Source organism: Macrotis lagotis, chromosome X (genome assembly GCF_037893015.1).
Source record: "Macrotis lagotis isolate mMagLag1 chromosome X, bilby.v1.9.chrom.fasta, whole genome shotgun sequence".
Lineage (NCBI taxonomy): Eukaryota > Metazoa > Chordata > Mammalia > Peramelemorphia > Peramelidae > Macrotis > Macrotis lagotis.
Window position 1 is genome coordinate 251,098,217 of NC_133666.1, and position 20,462 is coordinate 251,118,678.

At 35.4% G+C, this 20,462-nt stretch overlaps 1 protein-coding gene across 3 annotated transcripts in view; it reads right to left on the reverse strand.

Moving 5' to 3' along the window:
* SLC30A5 (solute carrier family 30 member 5) overlaps nucleotides 1-20,462 on the reverse strand; it is an 81,167-nt gene that overhangs the window by 16,182 nt on the left and 44,523 nt on the right. For 2 of the 3 annotated variants that reach the window (XM_074201284.1, XM_074201285.1), the window contains 4 exons: nucleotides 17,356-17,485; nucleotides 8,674-8,905; nucleotides 5,858-6,084; nucleotides 4,185-4,313 (listed from right to left, as the gene is read on the reverse strand). In XM_074201284.1, coding sequence (XP_074057385.1) covers nucleotides 4,185-4,313; nucleotides 5,858-6,084; nucleotides 8,674-8,905; nucleotides 17,356-17,485 — 718 coding nt within the window. Of the gene's footprint in view, nucleotides 1-2,620; nucleotides 2,763-4,184; nucleotides 4,314-5,857; nucleotides 6,085-8,673; nucleotides 8,906-17,355; nucleotides 17,486-20,462 lie in introns of all 3 variants that reach the window. The other variant, XR_012471593.1, reaches the window with a different exon arrangement.

Consider the following 20,462-nt stretch of genomic DNA (forward strand, 5'->3'; position numbering starts at 1 on the left):
TTCATGTGAGTAAAGTTCAAACTCTGACAACAAAGATTTACTATTTCCCTACATGTACTTTACATTCTATCTTAACTAGAAGCCTCATTATTCCCAGTAGATGTCCAATGTTGGCCTGCTGTCATTCAAGTCTTTGCTCCTATTTGTGGATCCCTCAGGTAAAAAAAAGTCTCAGGAAAGCAGGGAAGGCAGCATGTATAAATGGCCAGTACAGTGTCTCTGTCTGTCCGTCCGTCCGTCCGTCCGTCTGTCTCTCTCTCTCTCTCACACACACACACACACACACAAACATACACACACACAAAATCTGTCCTTGATGAATGTCTGCTGAATGAAGGGAGGAAAACACTTCTTAGTCAAAATGTGACTCATTAGAATTAATATTAGTACAAGTAAATCATCTAGGTTCTTGCATATGGAGAAATCTCAATTGATATAAAGACTTTTACAGAGGAGGGGAGTCTGTTATCAACATCCAACATGCACACAGAAAGAACCATGGTCCGCTCTTTCTCCAGAAACTTTCTATCCCATACATTGTCATTATACAATTTAAAATAGTTTGTATTCTGTCAGTGCCATGCCTTGTTTATTTAACATCACTGGTTAGATGTTGGAAGTGAATTGTCCAGATAAATGAGATTTTGTCCCTCTAAACATTAAGTTCTGAAATATTTTAGGCAAATCTAATGGAAATCTATGAAATACAGCTTTGAATAAGAATTTAAACTTTTATTTCAACAATATTAACATTATAAACATCAACTGCTTATGAAGTCTTCAGTTCTCTTCTGTGTACCTCAAAATGTCCATTTCAGTTCTTATGTCTACATTAATTTTTTTCATCCCACCACTGTCAATGTCACATCCTGCTATTATCATCACCTTCTAATTTGCTTTTAATATGTTAGAAAACCAGGTAACCAAAATCATATGTAAAAATTGACTTTCAGGAAGTCTTCCATGAAGTGAATACTTTTTTGTCATTTTGGAGGGTGACTTTCTACTTTAGCAATGTTAATTTCATGGTTTGTGGCTATTTTAGAAAACTAAAGTTACAGGAATCTGACCTATATATGAATGGGGTGACATTATCAGCTCAGAATATAAAACTGTAGGAGTCCTTGGAAAAGTGTAACTCATTTATAAGAAGGAAAATGAAGCACAGCTATGTCTGTCACGCAGTCAGCTAGTGGCAAAAACAATTGCAAATTTGAGCCTCTTGACATAGTGGTTTTTTTCCTGTTATGTTAATATATTGCTTTTTAATTCTTTCATGTATGTAATTCTCATCTTTCCAACAAGATTCTGACTTTCTTTAAACAGCTTTGTCTCATACTTCTTTAGTCTTTTCCCAAAATATCTATCAGTGTTGAGCCCACTGATGGACCAAAGATATTTCTTGTATTTATCTCCTGTCTTCTCCAGTTCACTTGGTGATCTCTGCAGATGCTATGAATTCAATTATCATCTTTATATTGTTGATATTCAAAACTCTTTATCCATCCCTAACCTCTCTCCTACTCTCCAGATTCACTCTACTATACATCTCAAACTGGAAACCCTACAGACATCTTAAACTCAACAGGTCCCAAACTTTTCCCCCTCTTCACTATTACTTTCAAATGTATCACTACCCTGTCAGGAACCCCCAGCATAAAACTTAATTGTCATCCTTTATTTCTCTCTCTCACTCACTCTCCTTCCATATCCAATTCATTACAAAGGCTAGTGGATTTTATTTTCATAATATCTCTTGTATATGCCTTTCTCTCCTCTGACTCTGTGGTATAGCACTCATCACCTCTTTTCTTGACTCCTGTAAGAACTGCTGGTTGACCTCCATGCCACAAATCTCTCCCAATTCCAGGCCATCTTCTTTCTACTGAGCTGTCAAAGTGTTCTTCCTAAAGCACAGGTCTGATGGTGCCATACCCCTAGTTAATAAATTCTAGCAGATACAAACCTTTTCTACATCTAAAACTAAAATTGTTTGGTATTCAGAGCTCTTCATAATTTAGCCCACCATCTCCAATCTTTTCAGGCTTCTAATACCTTACAGTTACCCACCCTATGGTTACCCCAGTGACACTGGCCTCCTTGCTGTTTGTGTCCAAGATTCTCCATCTACTGACTGGATAATCCGACTGGTTGTATCCCATGTTTGAAATTTTTTGCCTCCTCATCTGTGTCCTGGTTCTCTTGGCTTTCCTTCAGTTTACAGCTAAAATCCCACCTTCTACAAGAAGTCTTTAATTTTAGTGCTTTCTCACAGAAGTTCTTCCTAGATAACTCACTGTAGATATATTACTATTTGCATGCTAATTCCCAATAAATTGTGAACTCTTTTAGAGTAAGGACTGTCTTTTACTTTTCTTGGTATCTCCAGGACTTAGCATAGTGCAGAAGCAAGCAGATGCTTAATAAAGATTTATTGAATGATGACACTGAGTTAACTGGCTATTCAATTAGTTAACAACAATATTTTGTTAATGAGGCTACTAAAGTAGGGGCAGAGAGTCAAAATAAACTAACATTGTGTTTTGGGGAGGGCCAAATGTTCAACTACTGAAAAAACCTACCATGCAAAAATGTCAGTGCCCCCCTTCTCCCCTCCTACCTGGTCTGAAACTTTAATCTCTAGAATCACTCCTTTGGATTAGATGGAAAAGAGGAACACTGGAAGGGCCTCTAGCTTTCTCTTAAAAGCATCAGCATGCCAAATTACCCAAGTGTCATCTTGGGGGACACAAGAGTCTGACCTTGAGATAAGATATATAGGATAGATTAAGTTTCACTGGCATGGAAAGTATAGTAGTGAGTAATCTCAAACGTGGTTGTCCATTGGCAGTTTTGGAAAATAGAAAGCAGGTTGCAGTCATATGGGGAGTACAGATTTCTGCTGTTTTTAGGACCAATTGATCCTTAGAACATAGTGCTAACAACAATAACAATTTTGAGAAAATGTCAATCTAGTTTTCAACCATTAAATTATATCCCTCACTCTGGCTTATTCATCTAACAAAAATAGTCCATAATGTCAATAGTAAAATGAGTGAAACTAGATAAATGAATCAGTAAAATATATCCTTAGTTCATTTGAAAATTTTACTGATGGTAGAACCAACAGATTAACTTCAATTCTAAAGAGCCAGATGGAAGATAAGATTTTGGTACTTTTTAAAGTTTTATATAAAGGATTTACATAAACTTCACTACTACTAATTTACTAGAATGTTACAATGAATAACAGACAAAACAAATGAAAATTTACTTTGGATATTACATTTGGGAGAAGGGTGAGATGGGGAGGGTAAAGGTAGGAAAATCCCTTTCATGGTTAACTGAATATCAAAAATATATCTGTTGATTAAAATATACAAAAAACTAACAGTTCTAATCTACCTTTTTTTTATTTTGGTAGGGCAATGGGGTTAAGTGACTTGCCCAAGTTCTAGTAAGTATTAAGTGTCTGAGGTCACATCTGAACTCAGTTCCTCCTGACTCCAGGGCCAGTACTCGATCCACTGTGTCACTTAGGTGCCCCTCTCATCTATTTCTGGAATTAAAACAATTAATTGTATTAAATTTTAAGAATTTGAACTCCTGATTATCACTACATGGTAATGTATTCATAAATAGCTACGTAATGATCTAATTTTGATGGCCTAGAGCAGAAAGGCTGGTTAAAAGTCTAACTTTAACTGTTATTCTTTTGCTGAAATTGTCATTCAGCCTAACAATTTCTAGGCATAGGGTACTGAATCAAAGAAAAAAAGACATATTACAGTGCCCAATGACAATCTTAAAGTTTGTGTGTAGCCAACCACTCCTGAGACTTTTTTTTTTACCTCCTAGAAGCTGTACCTGACACATAGGTTTATACAGGATACTAAAAATTCCCTGAAACTTCATGCAGCACACTTTCTCTAAAAGCCTCTTAAAGGCATTGCTAGTAGTTTCTCAACTGGGCAGTCAAGTGATTGGAAGCAGTTCACAATTTTTTCTTAGCTCCCTCTTAGAATGTCTTCTTCTGTTTAAGTTGCAAAATGGTAGATTTGGAATGCTCTGAAAATGCTGAACTGGTTTTAGATACCTAGAAACAAGCTTAGGTCAAGTGACTCCTTTGTGTAAAGTTATTTTGATATTTTTGAATACGGTGATAAGCTATTAAAATATCTTACCTGTTGTACAATCCGCTGTTCCAGCACATCTGACATCACTTGTATATGAATTGTACCAGCAACAACACTGGCAGAATGACGCCAAAAATGAGGATCTCTGTAGGATATTAAACCTTCAATTTTCTGAATCTGCCAAATTGAAAAAAAGATAGTGATAAAGATTTTTCATCTGTCATAAATGAAATATAGGCACACACACACTAATTTAGTTATTAATTTAGCTATCATTTAGTATTCCTTATTAGTACAGGAAAAAAAATCACCTCATTGAACATCTTTGAATATTTATAGAAAGAGGCAAAACCAAAAGGGTAAAAATCACAACTTTATCCTTACACATAAAAGACAGAACACTGAAAACAGTTCTGAATGGAAAACACGTCACAGTAGCTGTCACATCTAGGTTTCTGAATCATTGATATCTCTCTCTCTCTCATACACACACATACAATGGCATCTAAGACATGAAATGTGACATACAATATTGGTAACCAGATAACCCCCTACACCAAGATAAATCCCAACATAGTCCTAAACACTGGGATATGCTTATATACTTCTGCTTAATTAATGCCTTCATAGTCTTCTTCAGATTCACATATAAATGCAAAAAACCCAAACATTTAGAAATTTTCATCATTCATCTACAATTTTTGCACATCTCCTAATATAAATATATACAAGTAAAAAAAATCTGAACATGTACAAATATCCACCAAACAAAAGATTAGATTGGTAGAAAATTCACTGACTGTTGGATGAGAGGAAAAATAGAGAAAGTATTCTACTTTCGGAAGTGATCATCACAACTATGAGTTGCTTTCATTTAAACATCCATGGAAAAGGAAAATACTGTTGTGAAAAAAAGAAATCTGTAAAATGGTCAAGTCACTCTGGAAAGCAATTTGGAACTATGTCCCCAAAGTTAATAAACTATGCACATCCTTTGTTTCAGGTATGTCACTATTAAGTTATAATTTTAACAAGATCAAAGAAGCAAAAACCCCTTATATACATATAAATAAGTGGATACTCATCAATTGGGGAATAGTTGAACAATTACAGTATGTGAATAAATTAAAAACTATTGAGCTACAAGAAACTACTAAAGAAATAGTCTCAGAGAAACACGGGAAGACTTGTATGCATTGAGACAGAGTGAACTAAGATATCAGGAAAATAAATTATGTAAAAACAATAATCTAAATAAAAAACAGTGAAAGGCTAAAGAATTCTGATTAATGTAATGAACAATAATGATTCCAGAAAACAAATAATGCATGTTTCCCTTATCTTCACAGAGAGGTGATGATTCAAGATGCAGAATAAATGGATACAGTCAATATGGGAATTTATTTTGTTTGACTGTTCATTTCTATTACAAATTAGGGAGGACATGAAGAGAAAATAAATGCTTGCTAATTTAAAAAATCTATCTATAGACACACATATGTATATGTGCATGTATATATCCATCCATTCATCTTTCTATCTATCCATTCATCCAAAGAAATTCTTCCCATATAGATCAAATTTCTTAGTCAAATTTTGCAAGCTAATGTTTAAAAACTGCAGCAGAGAGGATTTATTCAGTTTTAACAATTTTTAACTTAACAAATACAAAGAAAAATTTGAGTAAACTCTCATATAATATGTAGAAGTTCAAAGCCCACCTTTTCTAATGCAATGTTTATCTCTTTTTCATTCTCTGGTGGCAGCCTCAGAAGTAGCACTTGACAGGCATCTTTAATCAGTGGAATAACACTGAGAAAAATTAATACAGCAATAAAAAGAGAGCAGAGAGGATCAGCAAAGAACCATCCAAACTGTTCTATAAGAATCGTGGATACGATCACACCAATGCTGCCAAGCGTGTCTGCCAATATGTGTAAAAACACACCTACAAATAAAACAAAAGCAACATACACACACATATATATATATACTACATGTGTAAACCCACACACTCAAATCATTATAATTAGTATAATTAGAATTCTAAAAACTCCAAGAACACTCATTAATATTAAAATTATGCTTAAAAATCTTTGCATTTGCCCAACTATACAACAAAAGCAATCTTTTATTCTTGCCTCTATGAATACTGTATATTTGTAATATAAATTATTTAAAAATTAAGCAGTAAACCATACAATTAATTTATATTTCCTAGTTACCTCTTGAAACCTATGTACTTTTAGACTTCAATTTTTCTCCCCAATCATGTTATGTATTCTTGTAAAACCCAAATAATCTTATCAATTTTTTCTTTAGGATTTCCTAATTTCATTGCTATAAGGAAAAAAAGTCTTAAATTTATTATTAATTCTAAGATGTGATAAAGAGTATTTCACTCAACAGATAGCTACATAGCTTAATAGAAACAGTTTTCCTATACTAAAGTGGTCACAGAACACTCTTGATGTTTGAATTAAAATGCCAGAATATAGTTGCTGGCAGTGGGGGTGGGGGGGGAGTAGGGGGAGGGAAAGGAAGAGGCACATATTATTCCTGGGAGAAAAGGGACCTATGGAAATTTGGAAACAAAACTGAGGGAATTAAGCCTATTCATTAAGATACTTTAAAAGCACCATATAAACATGGGGGTGATGATCAATTGTTCATTCCAAAAGTGCAAAAACCAGGAACAATTTTAGGATATCTGCAAGGGAGAATACCATCTGTGTCCAGAGAAAGAACTATGGAGTTTAGACAAAGACCAAAGAGTATTACCTTCAATTGTTTTTTAAAAACAAGTTGTCTTATGTACTACATAATTTTGCTATCTCTAATATTTTATTTTATTTTTAGGGATAAAATTCAGTTTTGTTTTATTTCTAGTTGGGTCTTATTCTTAGAAGGTTAACACAGTTTGACATGTCCAAAGGTTGAGTTTCTCTGCTTAATATATAACACTTATACTAACTCTAAACTTATACAATGGGTTAAAAAAAAGAATAAAAAAAATCACCCACTGTACAGCAGTATCATAAAATAACTTGAGTTATTTTAGATATAATCCTTAGATCCAATGACTGACAGGTTTATAATGACACAACAGTGGTGTACAAGTATTGCTATTAAAAATTAGTAGTTTGGTTTGCTGACATTGCATTTTGAATTAAATCAGCACCCAAACTAATCAACACATACATAAATACAAAACAACTATAAAACATGGAATGTGTTGACAATTCCCAAAACATTACAATTTTCCTTTAATCTACTCATTAACCACTTCAAGGTTCAGTAATATCATGTATGCCCACAGTTACTATTTTATGTAATATTTTATTTTCCTCAAGGTTATGATTTTTCTCTTAACACATTCAATTTTGATCAATGTATAGAATGGAAACAGTGTAAAGATTATCAGACTGCCTTCTTGGGGGGATGGAGGGAGGGTGGGGAAAAATTGTGAAATTTAAAATTCAAAACTAAAAAGACTGAGGAAGAAAAGCACCATATAAGTATTTTTAGCTCATAATTTCATCACACACAAACACACACACACACATGATTTCACTGATATAGTGAACTCCACAGTAAGCACTCTTTACACATGCAGAAGAAATCATAATTTCAAAGTCTTAAAAATCTGGTCCATGGAGAAATTAAGTGACTTGACTATGGGCACATAGGTAGTATTTGTCAAAAGCAGGAACGCCTGGGAGTTCCTAATTTCAAGGCTAGCCCTCTACCCATTACATACCAAGTTAATTCTCATTTGGTTTTAGAGGGATAATTCTGTCACGGAATTCCTCCTACACTAAAAGCTGCATGGAATGGCTTGAGAACTTCTGCTCCAAGCTAGATTGATTTTAATATTTGTTCTCTTTGATGTCTCTGCAATGTCTGACATTGGTCAATTATTTGAAAATCTTCTCTGGCATTCAAAATAAGATTTGGTATGACTCTTTTCTTTCATTTTCTACTCTTAACCAATCCCCTAACTGTTGTCTTAAGTCTTCAGGACTCAGCACTTTTATTAGCTCTCTAGAGGCAGCTAGGAAGCTCAGTGTAAGAGTACTGGGTCTAGAGTAGTCAACTCTGCTCCTTACTGCAGACTCCGATCCCTGATATTTACTAGTTGTGTTTATTTAGCACACAGTAGGTGATAAATAATGCTTGTTTTTTCTTCCTTTCCTCTTTCCTCTGAAAAACAAATCCATTCACAATACACAGATACCTTTTACTGGACTTCTAATCCAATGGTATCTCTTTAAAATGTCTCACAGAAAGCCCAATGACCTCTTTCTTCCCATGAGAGGGAAGGCATTCATATGCAGTTCTGCACCATAGAATTTTTCAACCCTTCTCTCATAAAGAACTTCAAGATTTTGCATGCCATTACTAGAACTCTCTTTGCGTGGAGACTCTCTCCAGGTAGCATCATATTCCAATCATATTCCAGGATATCCTTGACTTCTACAATTATGTCCCTTGATAATTACACATCACATTTATAGGATCCCTAGCCAGCACTTACCTCTCATGTTAGCATTCATGCCTCCCCCTGAAGCTCCATGAGAGTGTCCATGACTGTGACTGTGCCCATGATCACTATGAGAATGATTGTGTCCATGACTGTGTCCATGGTGAGAATGACTGTGATCGTGTGAGTGACAGCCTCCTTGAGAAGCTCCGTGGACATGGCCATGGGCGTGGCTAAAGGCACAGACACCAATAAGGTTTACTATCAGCCCTCCAATTGAGACAGGCTAGAGGGAGAAAAGAAATCTAACTTCACTATTTTTCCTATCATACATGGTAAAATTTCTTACTATAAAATTACCATAAGCACATTTTTTTAACAACATAAAAAATATAGTAAAATCTAACTAAAAGCCATGTTGGAGATGGTTAACCTAAATCAGAAAGAAGTCTAAATTTTAGAAAACTTTTAATGAAATGGTGTTTTAGTACTTTTTTTTATGTTTTTTTTTTTTGCAAGGCAATGGGGTTAAGTGGCTTGCCCAAGGTCACACTGCTAGTTAATTGTTAAGTGTCTGAGGCCAGATTTGAACTCAAGTACTGACTCCAAGGCTGGTGCTTTATTCACTGTACCACCGAGCTGCCCCGTTTTAATACTTTCAAGTACAAAAAGTAACGATCTTAAAAATGCCAGAATAGAGTTCCTACTAAACTTGCTTCAATGAAAAGATAAAATAATTCACATTTGGCAAAATATTTTATGTACAAATAAGTGCTATTAAAGTGGTTCTAAAAAAGGACCTAAAACACTGCTTCCTAAACTACCCCTACATATTATCACTGCAATGTCATTTATGCTATTTTCTTAACAAAACAAAATAGGTACCTGAATAATGAATAATTGGAACTGCTTAAGTTTTCTTGTATGTTCATTAGAAAACTTTACAGAGGGTGGAGCCAAGTTGGAAGATTAGAGGAAGCCACCCCGTTGAACTCTTCCCAACCTTCCCCTCCAAACAACTTTAAAACAATGCCTCAAATCAAATTCTGGAGTGGCAGAGATAAAGAAAAAGTCAAGTGTGAAATATTTTTCTAGTCTAATAAAACTTAAAAGGAAGGCAGGACAAGAGTAAAGGTATGGTAGTAGTCTGTCCAGAGTCTACACACTGTGTTGTCAACAGCAGTCACAGTAGTTACAGCAGTAGCTGTTTCTGGTATTTCTCGATTCAGAGATGATAATGGAGTGAGACAAACACTCAGAGATTATGGGAGAGTCTTTGCTAGCACTTGGTAGCTGGTGTTGATTAGCTACTCAATTATCCATATGCAGTTCTAGATTGCAGTCCAAGAAAGAGAGAAGTGCTCAGGATTGGTTTCGGATGAGATAGGGTAGGGGCCCTGGTCAAAGTTCCAAGGCAAGGAGGAACACTAGTCCTTGCACTAGAAACCCTTCCTGAGTAAATATCAGAGCACAGACTAGGAAAGCAGTGACCATACTTCTCCCAAGATCAAACTACCTTGGAAGCACCAAAAAACTGGAAGTTTGGGAGAATGCCTCTCCACCTTCAGGTAAGCAGGGCTAAACTTTAATATAAAGTTCAGCATCAAGAAATAGGCTTAAAAATGAGCAAAAACAACAACAAAAAGAAGTTGACCATAAAAAGCTATTATGCTGGCAGTGAAGATCAAAGCATTAATTCAAAAGAAGATAACAACATGAAAACAGCTATAAATAAAATCTAAAAGAAAATACTAATGGGACTCAAGTCCCAAAAGAATTCCTGGAAGAGTTAAAGAGAGTAGAGTGGTATAATAAAATTATGAAAAGAGAATTAACAACTTGCTAAAAAAGGGATAAAAATTCACTGAAGAACTCCTTAACAAGCAAAACTGATTAAATGCAAAAAATGCACAAAATTTCATTAAAGAAAATAATTCCTTAAAAAATGGAATTGGAGGGGGCCGAAGGCAGCATTCCCAAGAACTCCACCCCCCCACCCCAAATAAACAAAGGATGGCTCTAGCCAAAATTTAGAGGGGCAGAACCCACAGAAAGACTGAGTGATAACATTTTCCCAGTTCTGTGGGAAAGGAGTGTTTCACCAGGACTGGGGGTTGGGAAAAAAAGCTGAGGACTGGCCCAGCCCAGCAATCACCCACAACAGCCTGAAGGGGTGTTGCGGTGAGAGAACTCTACAGCACCTGGGTGAGTGTGGAGTGAGGAGCACAGGCCACAGAACCTGCAGAGAGAATCCGGAGAAAGCAGCCTGCACTCCCAGAGACTGTAGGGGAAGTCTGAAGAGATTTCTCTGCTCCCCCTGGGGCAGGACTCTACTGTTTGCCTACAATCAGACCCAGATTGCAGTTTGGGCTACCACACTAAGATAGCTGGATCCTGCCTTATAGCCCCAGGGCAGAGGGAAGTGCTGTGGTCATCTACATATCAAAGCACAAGCTAGAGAGCATAAGACCTTGGAGGAATAAAGGTCCCAGTGGGGTGTCCCCCCCCTAAAAAAAAACCCCAAAGCCTTGGAAGTGTCTTGGTCTAAGGAAATGAGTAAACAACAGAAAAAGAAGAATTTTACCCTAGATAATTACTTTAGTCCCTTGGAAGATCAAAACATACTCAGATGATGACAAAATCCAAAACCTCCAAGAGAAATAGAAAATGGGCTCAGACTATGGATGAGCTCAAAAAAGACTTTGAAAAGCAATTGAGGGGCAGCTAGGTGGCATAGTGGATAAAGCACCAGCCCTGGAATCAGGAGTACCTGGGTTCAAATCAGGTCTCAGACACTTAATAATTACCTAACTGTGTGGCCTCAGGCAAGCCACTTAACCCCATTGCCTTGCAAAAACTTAAAAAAAAAAAAAAGAAAAGAACTCCTTCAAATGCAGAATGGAACTAAAGGAAGCTTATGACTTTGCAAGAAATTAGGGAGAAATAAAACTCTTCCAAAAAAAAGAAGCCAAAAATTAGAAGAAAATGTGAAATATCTCATTGGAAAAAAACAACTGACCTTGTAAACAGATCCAGAAGAAATAATTTGAAAATTATTGGACTATCTGAAAGCCACAACAAGGAGAAGAGCCTAGACTTCATTTTTCAAGAAACAATACAGAAAAATTGCCCTGAGATCCTAGAAGCTGAGTTTAAAATAGAAATCGAAAGAATTCACCAGTCACCCCCTGAAAGGGATCCCAAAAAACTACCAGGAGTATTATAGCCAAATTCCAAAACTCCCAAATCAAAGAGAAAATTCTAAAAGCTGCCAGAAACAGGCAATTCAACTACCGAGGCTCCATACTCAGGATTACACAGGATCTGGCAGCATCTACATTAACGACTCGCAGGGATTGGAATATGATATTCCAGAAGACAAAAGATCTTGGTTTACAACCAAGAATCAACTACCCAGCAAAACTCAACATCTTCTTTCAGTGGAAAAGATGGATTTTTAGTGAAACAGGGGACTTTATACTATCCTAACAAGATGACCAGAGCTGAACTCTTTCTATGAAACCAATATGGTACTGTTACCTAAACCAGGAAGAGTTAAAGCAGAGAAAGAAAATTATAGACCTATTTCCCTGATGAATATAGATGCAAAAATCCTAAATAGAATCTTAGCAAAATGATTACAAGTCATCACTAGGATAATACATTATGACTAAGTAGGATTTATTCCAGGAATGCAGGGTAAAAACTGCTGGGATAATTGGAAGTTAGTATGGAAGAAACTTAGATTAGACCAACACCTAACACCCTTTACCAAGATAAGATCCAAATGGTTACAGGATATAGACATAAAAAACAATACCATAAGCAAATTGGAAGATCAAGGACTAGTCTACCTGTCAGATCTATGGAAAGGGGAGCAGTTTATGACTAAGGAAGAGTTGGAGAACATCACCAAAAACCGATGATTTCGATTACATTAAATTAAAAAGCTTTTGCACAGATAAAACCAGTGTAACCAAGTTCAAAATAAATGTAGTAAATTGGGAAACAATTTTTACAACTAATGATTCTGACAACGGACTCATTTCTAAAATATACAGAGAACTGAGTCATATTTTTAAAACAAAAAAGCCATTCCCCAATTGACAAATGGTTAAGGGATATGCAAAGGCAATTTACAGATGAGGAGATCAAAGCAATCCATAGCCATATGAAAAAATGCTCTAAATCATTACTTATTAGAGAAATGCAAATTAAAGCTTCTCTGAGGTACCACCTCACACCTCTCAGATTGGCCAGTATCACCAGGAAGGATAATGATCATTGCTGGAAGGGATGTGGGAAATCTGAGGCACTATTACACTGTTGGTAGAGCTGTGAACTCATCCAACCCTTCTGGAGAGCTATTTGGAACTATGCCCAAAGGGCAACAAAACTGTGCATACCCTTTGACCCAGCAATACCACTACTGGGTCTATACCCTGAAGAGATGAGGAAAAAGGGTAAAAACATTACTTGCACAAAAATATTTATAGCATCCCTGTTTGTGGTGGCAAAGAATTGGAAATCAAGTAGATGTCCTTCAATTGGGGAATGGCTTAGGAAACTGTGGTATATGTATGTCATGGAACACTATTGTTCTATTAGAAACCAGGAGGGATGGGATTTGGGGGAAGCCTGGAGGGATTTGCATGAACTAATGCTCTGTGCACCTAACAGCAACATGGGAGTGATGTTCAACCTTGAGGGACTTGCTCATTCCATCAGTGCAACAATTGGGAACAATATTGGGCTGTCTGCAGAGGAGAGTGCCATCTGTATCCAGATAAGGAGCTGTGGAGTTTGAACTAAGTGCAAGGACTATTCCCTTTAATTTAGAAAATACAGATAACTTATTGTCTGATCTTGTTACCTCTTAGACTTCTCTTCTCTTTAAGGATATGATTTCTCTCTCATCACACCCAATTTGGATCAAGGTACAACATGGAAACAAAGTAAAGACTGACAGAGTGCTTTCCGTGGTGGGGTGGGGGGAGGGAAGCAAGATGGGGGGGGGGGAATTGTAAAACTCAAATATCTTTAATAAAAATAAATTTTAAAAAAAGATGACTAGAGCTGAACAGAAAGTTTGATTTCCAAGTATAAGACTCTGGTGAACCATAGGGGGGGGTGGAAGAGAAGGACTAACTATGAGGAACTTAATGATATTGAACTGTTTGTATTCCTGCATGGGAAGAAGATATTGGTAACTCATGAACTTTCTCATTTATAAGGAGCATATATAGACAGGACATAGGAAGGAGCAGAATATAATGGTATGATGTTGTAAAGGGATGGAGTCAGTGGGCGATGGGGGAAAAGTAGTGGGAGGAAGGAAAAGGAGATGAAGCTGAGAGATTTCACATAAGAGTCAAAAAAAAAGCAGGGGGGGAGGCAAGGGGGAATGAGTGAGAATTCATTCTCATTGGAAATGGCTCAGGAAGGAAATGACACACACTTAATAGGGTGAGGAAATCTGTCCTGCCTTGGAGAAGGATGAGAGGAAAGGGATGGGATGAAGGGGAATTGGGGGGGGGAGAACAGGTGATAGAAGAGAGGGAAAATCAAGGAAGCGTGTACTCAGATTCAACACACTTTTGAACAGGGCCAGGATGAAAGGAGAGAGAGAGAATAGAATAAATGAGAATGGAGAGAAATAGAGTGGAGGTACAGCTAGTAAAGCAACTGAGAGAAAAATACTGAAGCAACTTCTCTGGTGGACTTAAGATAAAGAAAGCAACTCATTCCAGAGACAGAGCCATTGAAATCTGAACACAGACTAAAGTACGTTATTTCCCCCCCCCCCTCTCTCTATTGGGGGGGGGGAGAGGGTTTATGTTTATTCTTATGTTTATTCTTATAACATTCAATTTACATCAATGTATGGCATGGTAACAATATAGAGACTTGTCAGACAGCCTTCGGGGGGGGGGGGGGAGGGAGGGGAAGGGGGGGGGGAAATTGTAGAATTCAGAGCCTTGAAAAAAATGATGGGCACATATTACTACTATACATACCTGGAAAACAAATAAAATGTTAAAAAAAAAAAAACAAAATTGGGTAAATGGATGCTAATAATTCCATGAATGTATCCATCAAAAACCTAATAAAAACAAGTTTGAAAAAAATGGGAAAATAGGAAGAAAATTTAAAATATCTCATCAGAAAAACAAATGACCATGAAAATAGACTGACATAATTTAAGAATTATTGGACTACCTGAAAGCCACAATCAAAGAAAATGCCTAGACACCATATTCCAAGAAATCATCAAGGAAAATAAGGGTTTTGATATTGTGTGAGCTCAGTGTGAAACTGGGTTCAAAGTAGAGAAGGAAAACATATTAGTAAATATGGTTCCAGTTAAAGACTATCAGAAGTATTATGCCTATATATCACAAATGGTTTTTTAAAAGAAGTTTGGAAGGTATTAAATATGTTGAATATGAAAGACCACCACAAAGCCCAAATTGACTGTAGCATAATAGAAAGCAAATGATCATTACTGACATGAATCATTTCAGAACTAGCTCTATTCAGTCAGTCATTGACAGTCAATTAATTTGGTCACTGACTTACGTTTAAGTCAAAATCAATATCAAATTAGAATATAGCCTACAGACAGCATGAAGTGAGATTCAACTAAACCAGATCAATTCAACAGCATGCCTTCTGCTGATGAAACTAGAAGAATAACAGAAAAATTGAAATGGATATCTTGTGATAAAAATGAACTCATAACTGAAGAAAATACCAATACTGGGAAAAAAAAAACCCTTAAAAAAAAGGAACTAGACTTGTAGATTCTTAGATTTAAGGTCCTCTTGATTAAAAAACTCTCTCTACCTAAGCAGCTCAATGACTATTTTACAGCTGAGACTCACAGAGGTACGTACCTAAGGAACTAAGTGGTTAAGTAACTGGCCCAGTCACTGTTTAGAAGAGAATCTTAAGAGATGGAAAATAGCTGCTGCAGTGAGAAGGCAGGCAGCAAAAGCTGATCTCAGTGTCAAGAAGAAAGGATTAATGGCCAAGGAGCTCATTTGCAAAACACTGTAGACAAAGCTAGTAGAAGATCACAAATTACCTTACAAAATGATGAAAAGCATTAAAAGTGAAGAAAAATCTGCAGAAATGTTGGCATGAGATTCAACTTAGCTAGAATATTCCAAAAACTCCTACAGATTGAAACTTGAAGGAAGTTTAGTAGATGTAAAATGTTTCTGTAGCTGGCAAATAATCAGGGATAATATAACTATTAGTGTGAGCAGAACTCACCATACTTGCACTCTTAACACTCAGAAAATGAGACTTTAAGAAGATGAAATTGGGAAGAGTAGCTGAATCTGGCAAGTATATGAAGAAGAAATTTGTTCTAGAAATAATATAATTAAAAGCATCAAGAGAGTTATTTTTAAGAGAGTTCAAAGAAAATATGCCCCCCCAAAAGGAACAAAATTTATGTAATATTACTTGCCACCAACAAAAGACTTCAGAGAAGCTAGTGTATTATTTACCCATAATATGCCTATCATTTTCATCTTTCTAAAATCTCTGTGAGAATAGTCTATTAAAGATATTCTTGATGAAAATCTAAAGCAGGAAGATCTTGTGCCACATCTTCGAAGTCATAAAGTGACTGAATGATACAGAGCATACAAGACTCCACTATTCATTGTTTATTAATTACCAGATGATGAAGTAAAATGTAGCTCTCTTCCAATAAAGTGTCAGCTATACATCCCTATAAAATGACAAGGATCTTTCACTACATTAATATACTGCTGATATAATACTAAATATATCAATACCAAGAATAAAATGGTATTATCTCATAGTGAAAATAAATTATTTAGAAGAGATCTGCTGGGGCGGCTAGGTGGCGCAGTGGATAAAGCACCAGCCCTGGAGTCAGGACTACCTGGTTCAAATCCGGCCTAGCTGTGCGGCCTTCAGCAAACCACTTAACCCCATTTGCCTTGCAAAAACCTAAAAAAGAGAAGAGATCTGCTAATAATCAACAAGGAAAAAAAGGAATGGAGAATGTGTTCTTGCTAGAGTATGACATTCAACTGTATTATCCCATAAGTATGTTTATTTTGGATAGGCCCTCCAAATTAATAACAAGCTGGAGCCAGAATTAAATTGAAGGAAGAAACTGAGTTGGATGTATTTGGGAAATTATGCAGCACTTTCAATGACTATAAAACTCCAGTGATGCTATATGGCTGCAAACTGAATACCCAGGGTCTGAAATATTAAGAGTAATCATTTCCTCCTACATCACTCAAACTCTAGCTGTCATCCCTTAGATGATTTAGCAAGAAATAGTCTCAAAGGTACACTGTGTGCATAAAATGGTATACAGATCACAGGAGAGTCTTTGACTAGATTCTCTTTGGAGAACTAATGGGAAGAGACACAAAAATAATCTGCCTGAGATTATTGAATAATCGTTCAAAATAATCATGGATCAACTGAAATATTAAAATGAAATATATGTTTAAACTAGAGATTTGGAAAGTCAGAAAATAAAGTCCTGCCTATAGTTTTATATATATACATACTACTAATAATATATATAAAATATAATTTATTTTATTATTCTGACAGCTCAGATATTCAGTAGATTACTTTTTAAAGTTATGAATATATGCTATTATATCAATAAAAATGAAAAAAAATATTTCAATGACTATGCCAATAGGAATTTAGATGTAAAATAAAAACACTTACCGCTAACATGTATGTGTCTAATTCTGGAGGATCTATCAATCTAGCCACTGACTCCACAAACAAAAAAAAAGCTATTACCATTAGAAAAAGGCCATTAATAAAACCAGAGAGTATTTCTATTCTGCCATACCTGAAAAAGATAATACATTCTTTTAAAAAAAAGGAAGGACTAAAAAAATAAGACAAATTTTAATAATGCAAATTATGCAAAATACATATTTTAATACATTTTTCTCTAAGACTTTAACAAGAATATTCTTATATTGACAGAAAATGCCAGGATCATACACATTTCTGTAGTTTATAATTGGTAACAATGAGAAGAGAAACAAGGTTTTAAAATATTTCTTCAATGAAATAGCATTTCTGCATATTCAACATGTTTTAAATTGAAAATGATCCTTAATATCAAAAACAGCATCATCTTGAATAACCCTGAAATGCAAGACATTTTAATATGTGTTGCACTGTATTGACTCATACTGTGAACTAGTTTCTGTTGCATGGTGCAGGCTAGGATTTTCAGATTCATAATATAAGATATAGGAAAGTACTTAAGAAGTCATGTAGTCTTGCTTTCTGCCTATAAAGAAATGAATGTTCTAGCAATTTACAACATATGGCTATCTATTTTCAGGCCTCTTCATGGATGATTCTAAAGTGTCTTCTGTTGGTCTAAACTAGTGGTTATTTTCTTGGGAAATCAAGATGGTCCTTCTGACTACCCAAACTCACAGGTTCATTTTCTCTTGTTTAATTCTCTAAGAAGATATTGAGTTAGCATCCCTTTTAAAAATATCTCTTTAAAAATCTGCTTTAAATGCTTGAAAATACAATGATAAATGTTAGAAGGGATGTGGGAAGTCTGGGACACTAATGCATTGTTGGTGGAGCTGTGAACTCAACCAACCTTTCTGGAGAGCAATTTGGAATTACACCCAAAAGGTAACAAAAATGTGCATATCCTTTGATCCAGCAATACCTCTACTGGGTCTATACCTGGAAGAGATTATGAAAAAGGGTAAAAACATCACTTATACAAAAATATTCATAGCAGCTCTGTTTGTGGTGGCAAAGAATTGGAAATTAAGTGAATGTTCTTCAATTGAGGAATGGCTGAACATATTGTGGTATATGTATGTCATGGAACTATATGTATGTCATGTCAATAGAACTACTGTTCTATTAGAAACCAGGAGGGAGGGGAATACAGGGAAGCCTGGAAGGATTTGCATGAACTGATGTTGAGTGAGACGAGCAAAACCAGAAAAACATTGTACACCCTAACAGCAACATGGGGGTAATGATCAACCTTGATGGACTTGCTCATTCCATCAGTGCAACAATCAGGGACAATTTGGGGCTATCTGTGATGGAGAATACCATTCAGAGAAAGAATTGTAGGGAAAAAACTCACTATCTTATATGCAATTTTGCTATCTCTTAAACTTTATTTTTCTTCCTTAAAGATAATGATTTCTCTCTCATCACATTCAACTTAGATCAATGCATACCATGGAAATAATGTAAAGACTAACAGACTGCCTTCTGTGGGGGGCGGGAGGAGGGAAGCAAGAATAAGGGAAAAATTGTAAAACTCAAAATAAATAAAAATCTTTCTAAAAAAATAAATGCTTGAAAAATAATCTCAAAGAAACTTCCCACGTTCACCTTTTCTAGGTTAAATAATATTAATTCTTTTCACGTTTTCATCCAATCTTGCCATTCTTTTATTTGCCAACCTTTTTATTAAGATTTTGTTGGTTTCCTCTGAAAACTCTAGTTTTTTTCCTTATCTTTTAAAAAAACTGGTGAAGTCAAAACTAGGTAAAAAACAATGAGTAAAATTGCAAATGCTTGATTGGCTAGCAATCAAGCATAATAACATATTCAACCACAAACAGAGCATGACTGTAGTAAGTTACAACTAATTATTTTTAATCCTGGACCCTAAAGATCCCAGGGGGAAAAGAGGGCAATATGAGGTTAAGGGCTGATGAAAAACTAGATTCTAAAGTCACTAATTCCAAGGTGGGTACAAAGACTATGTTATTACTTGTGGCAAGTTTGAAACTTATCATCTCCTGACCAGTGAGGATTTGCCTTTTCATTCCCTACTCTTTTCTAATAAATAGACAATTAGATCTTCCAAATCACTAGGACTCATGTCCAAGTGTTCATGCTTAAAATAAGGTTTAGAAGTATCACTTGAGGCAGTTGGGAAAGGCTTTGGAGAAAAGATGGTTAAAATTTCGATTAAGCCACGGGCATAGGTTGATGTCAATAGAGATAAAATTGGTCTAAAATTTGAAGCAATCTATGTAAAAATTAGAATATTTCGTAGAGAGTTGGTTCATCCAGCAAAAGCAGGTCAAATACATAGTTTTAGTAGCATGTTTCATCTCTTTAGGTGAGTTCTAAACCCCAGACCATCTAAAGTAATCCTCAAGTTTCCAAATGATAAGATTTTAAATGATTTGGAGGAAGCTATTATGAAATTTTTTTTAGATTTATAATTTCATGTTGGCAAAAAGCACAAATAAAGTAAAATGATCAAATTAATGGTAGTGGTGCCACTCTCTGTTATAATCTCGAATAATTTTAGGAACCAGACCAAATTCTATGTTTAGAAGTACACAATTTATGTGAGAATTATAAAATTTTCCTCAATAAAAAAATAGCTCTTTGCCTTTCTGTACCATAATTTTTTCGTGTTATTCCATTATATAAATTGATATTAATTCTGTTAAACTAGGAGCTATACACTACAAGTATTATAAGGTTCTACTGAGGGGGGTCTAACAGGTTTAGTTAAGACAAAAATTTTCCAAAAAACATGTTATTTAAAAGTTTAAGTAGAGAATTAAGCATCCTCATCACAAACGCCTGGTTTTTCCACTCTTTTCTTATTTTATTATGTTTACTTACATAAAATCACGCTGACATTCCTTTCTTTATAGGGCAATTTGTAAAATTATAGTAAAGCAACCAGATAAAATTTAAGTACTATGGCCTTAGATTGAATGATGAAAGCAAAAGATCTAAGAACACTATTACTTTATACTAAGATTTATGAAATGATTTTTTTATGAGGGATTTTGTGTGTA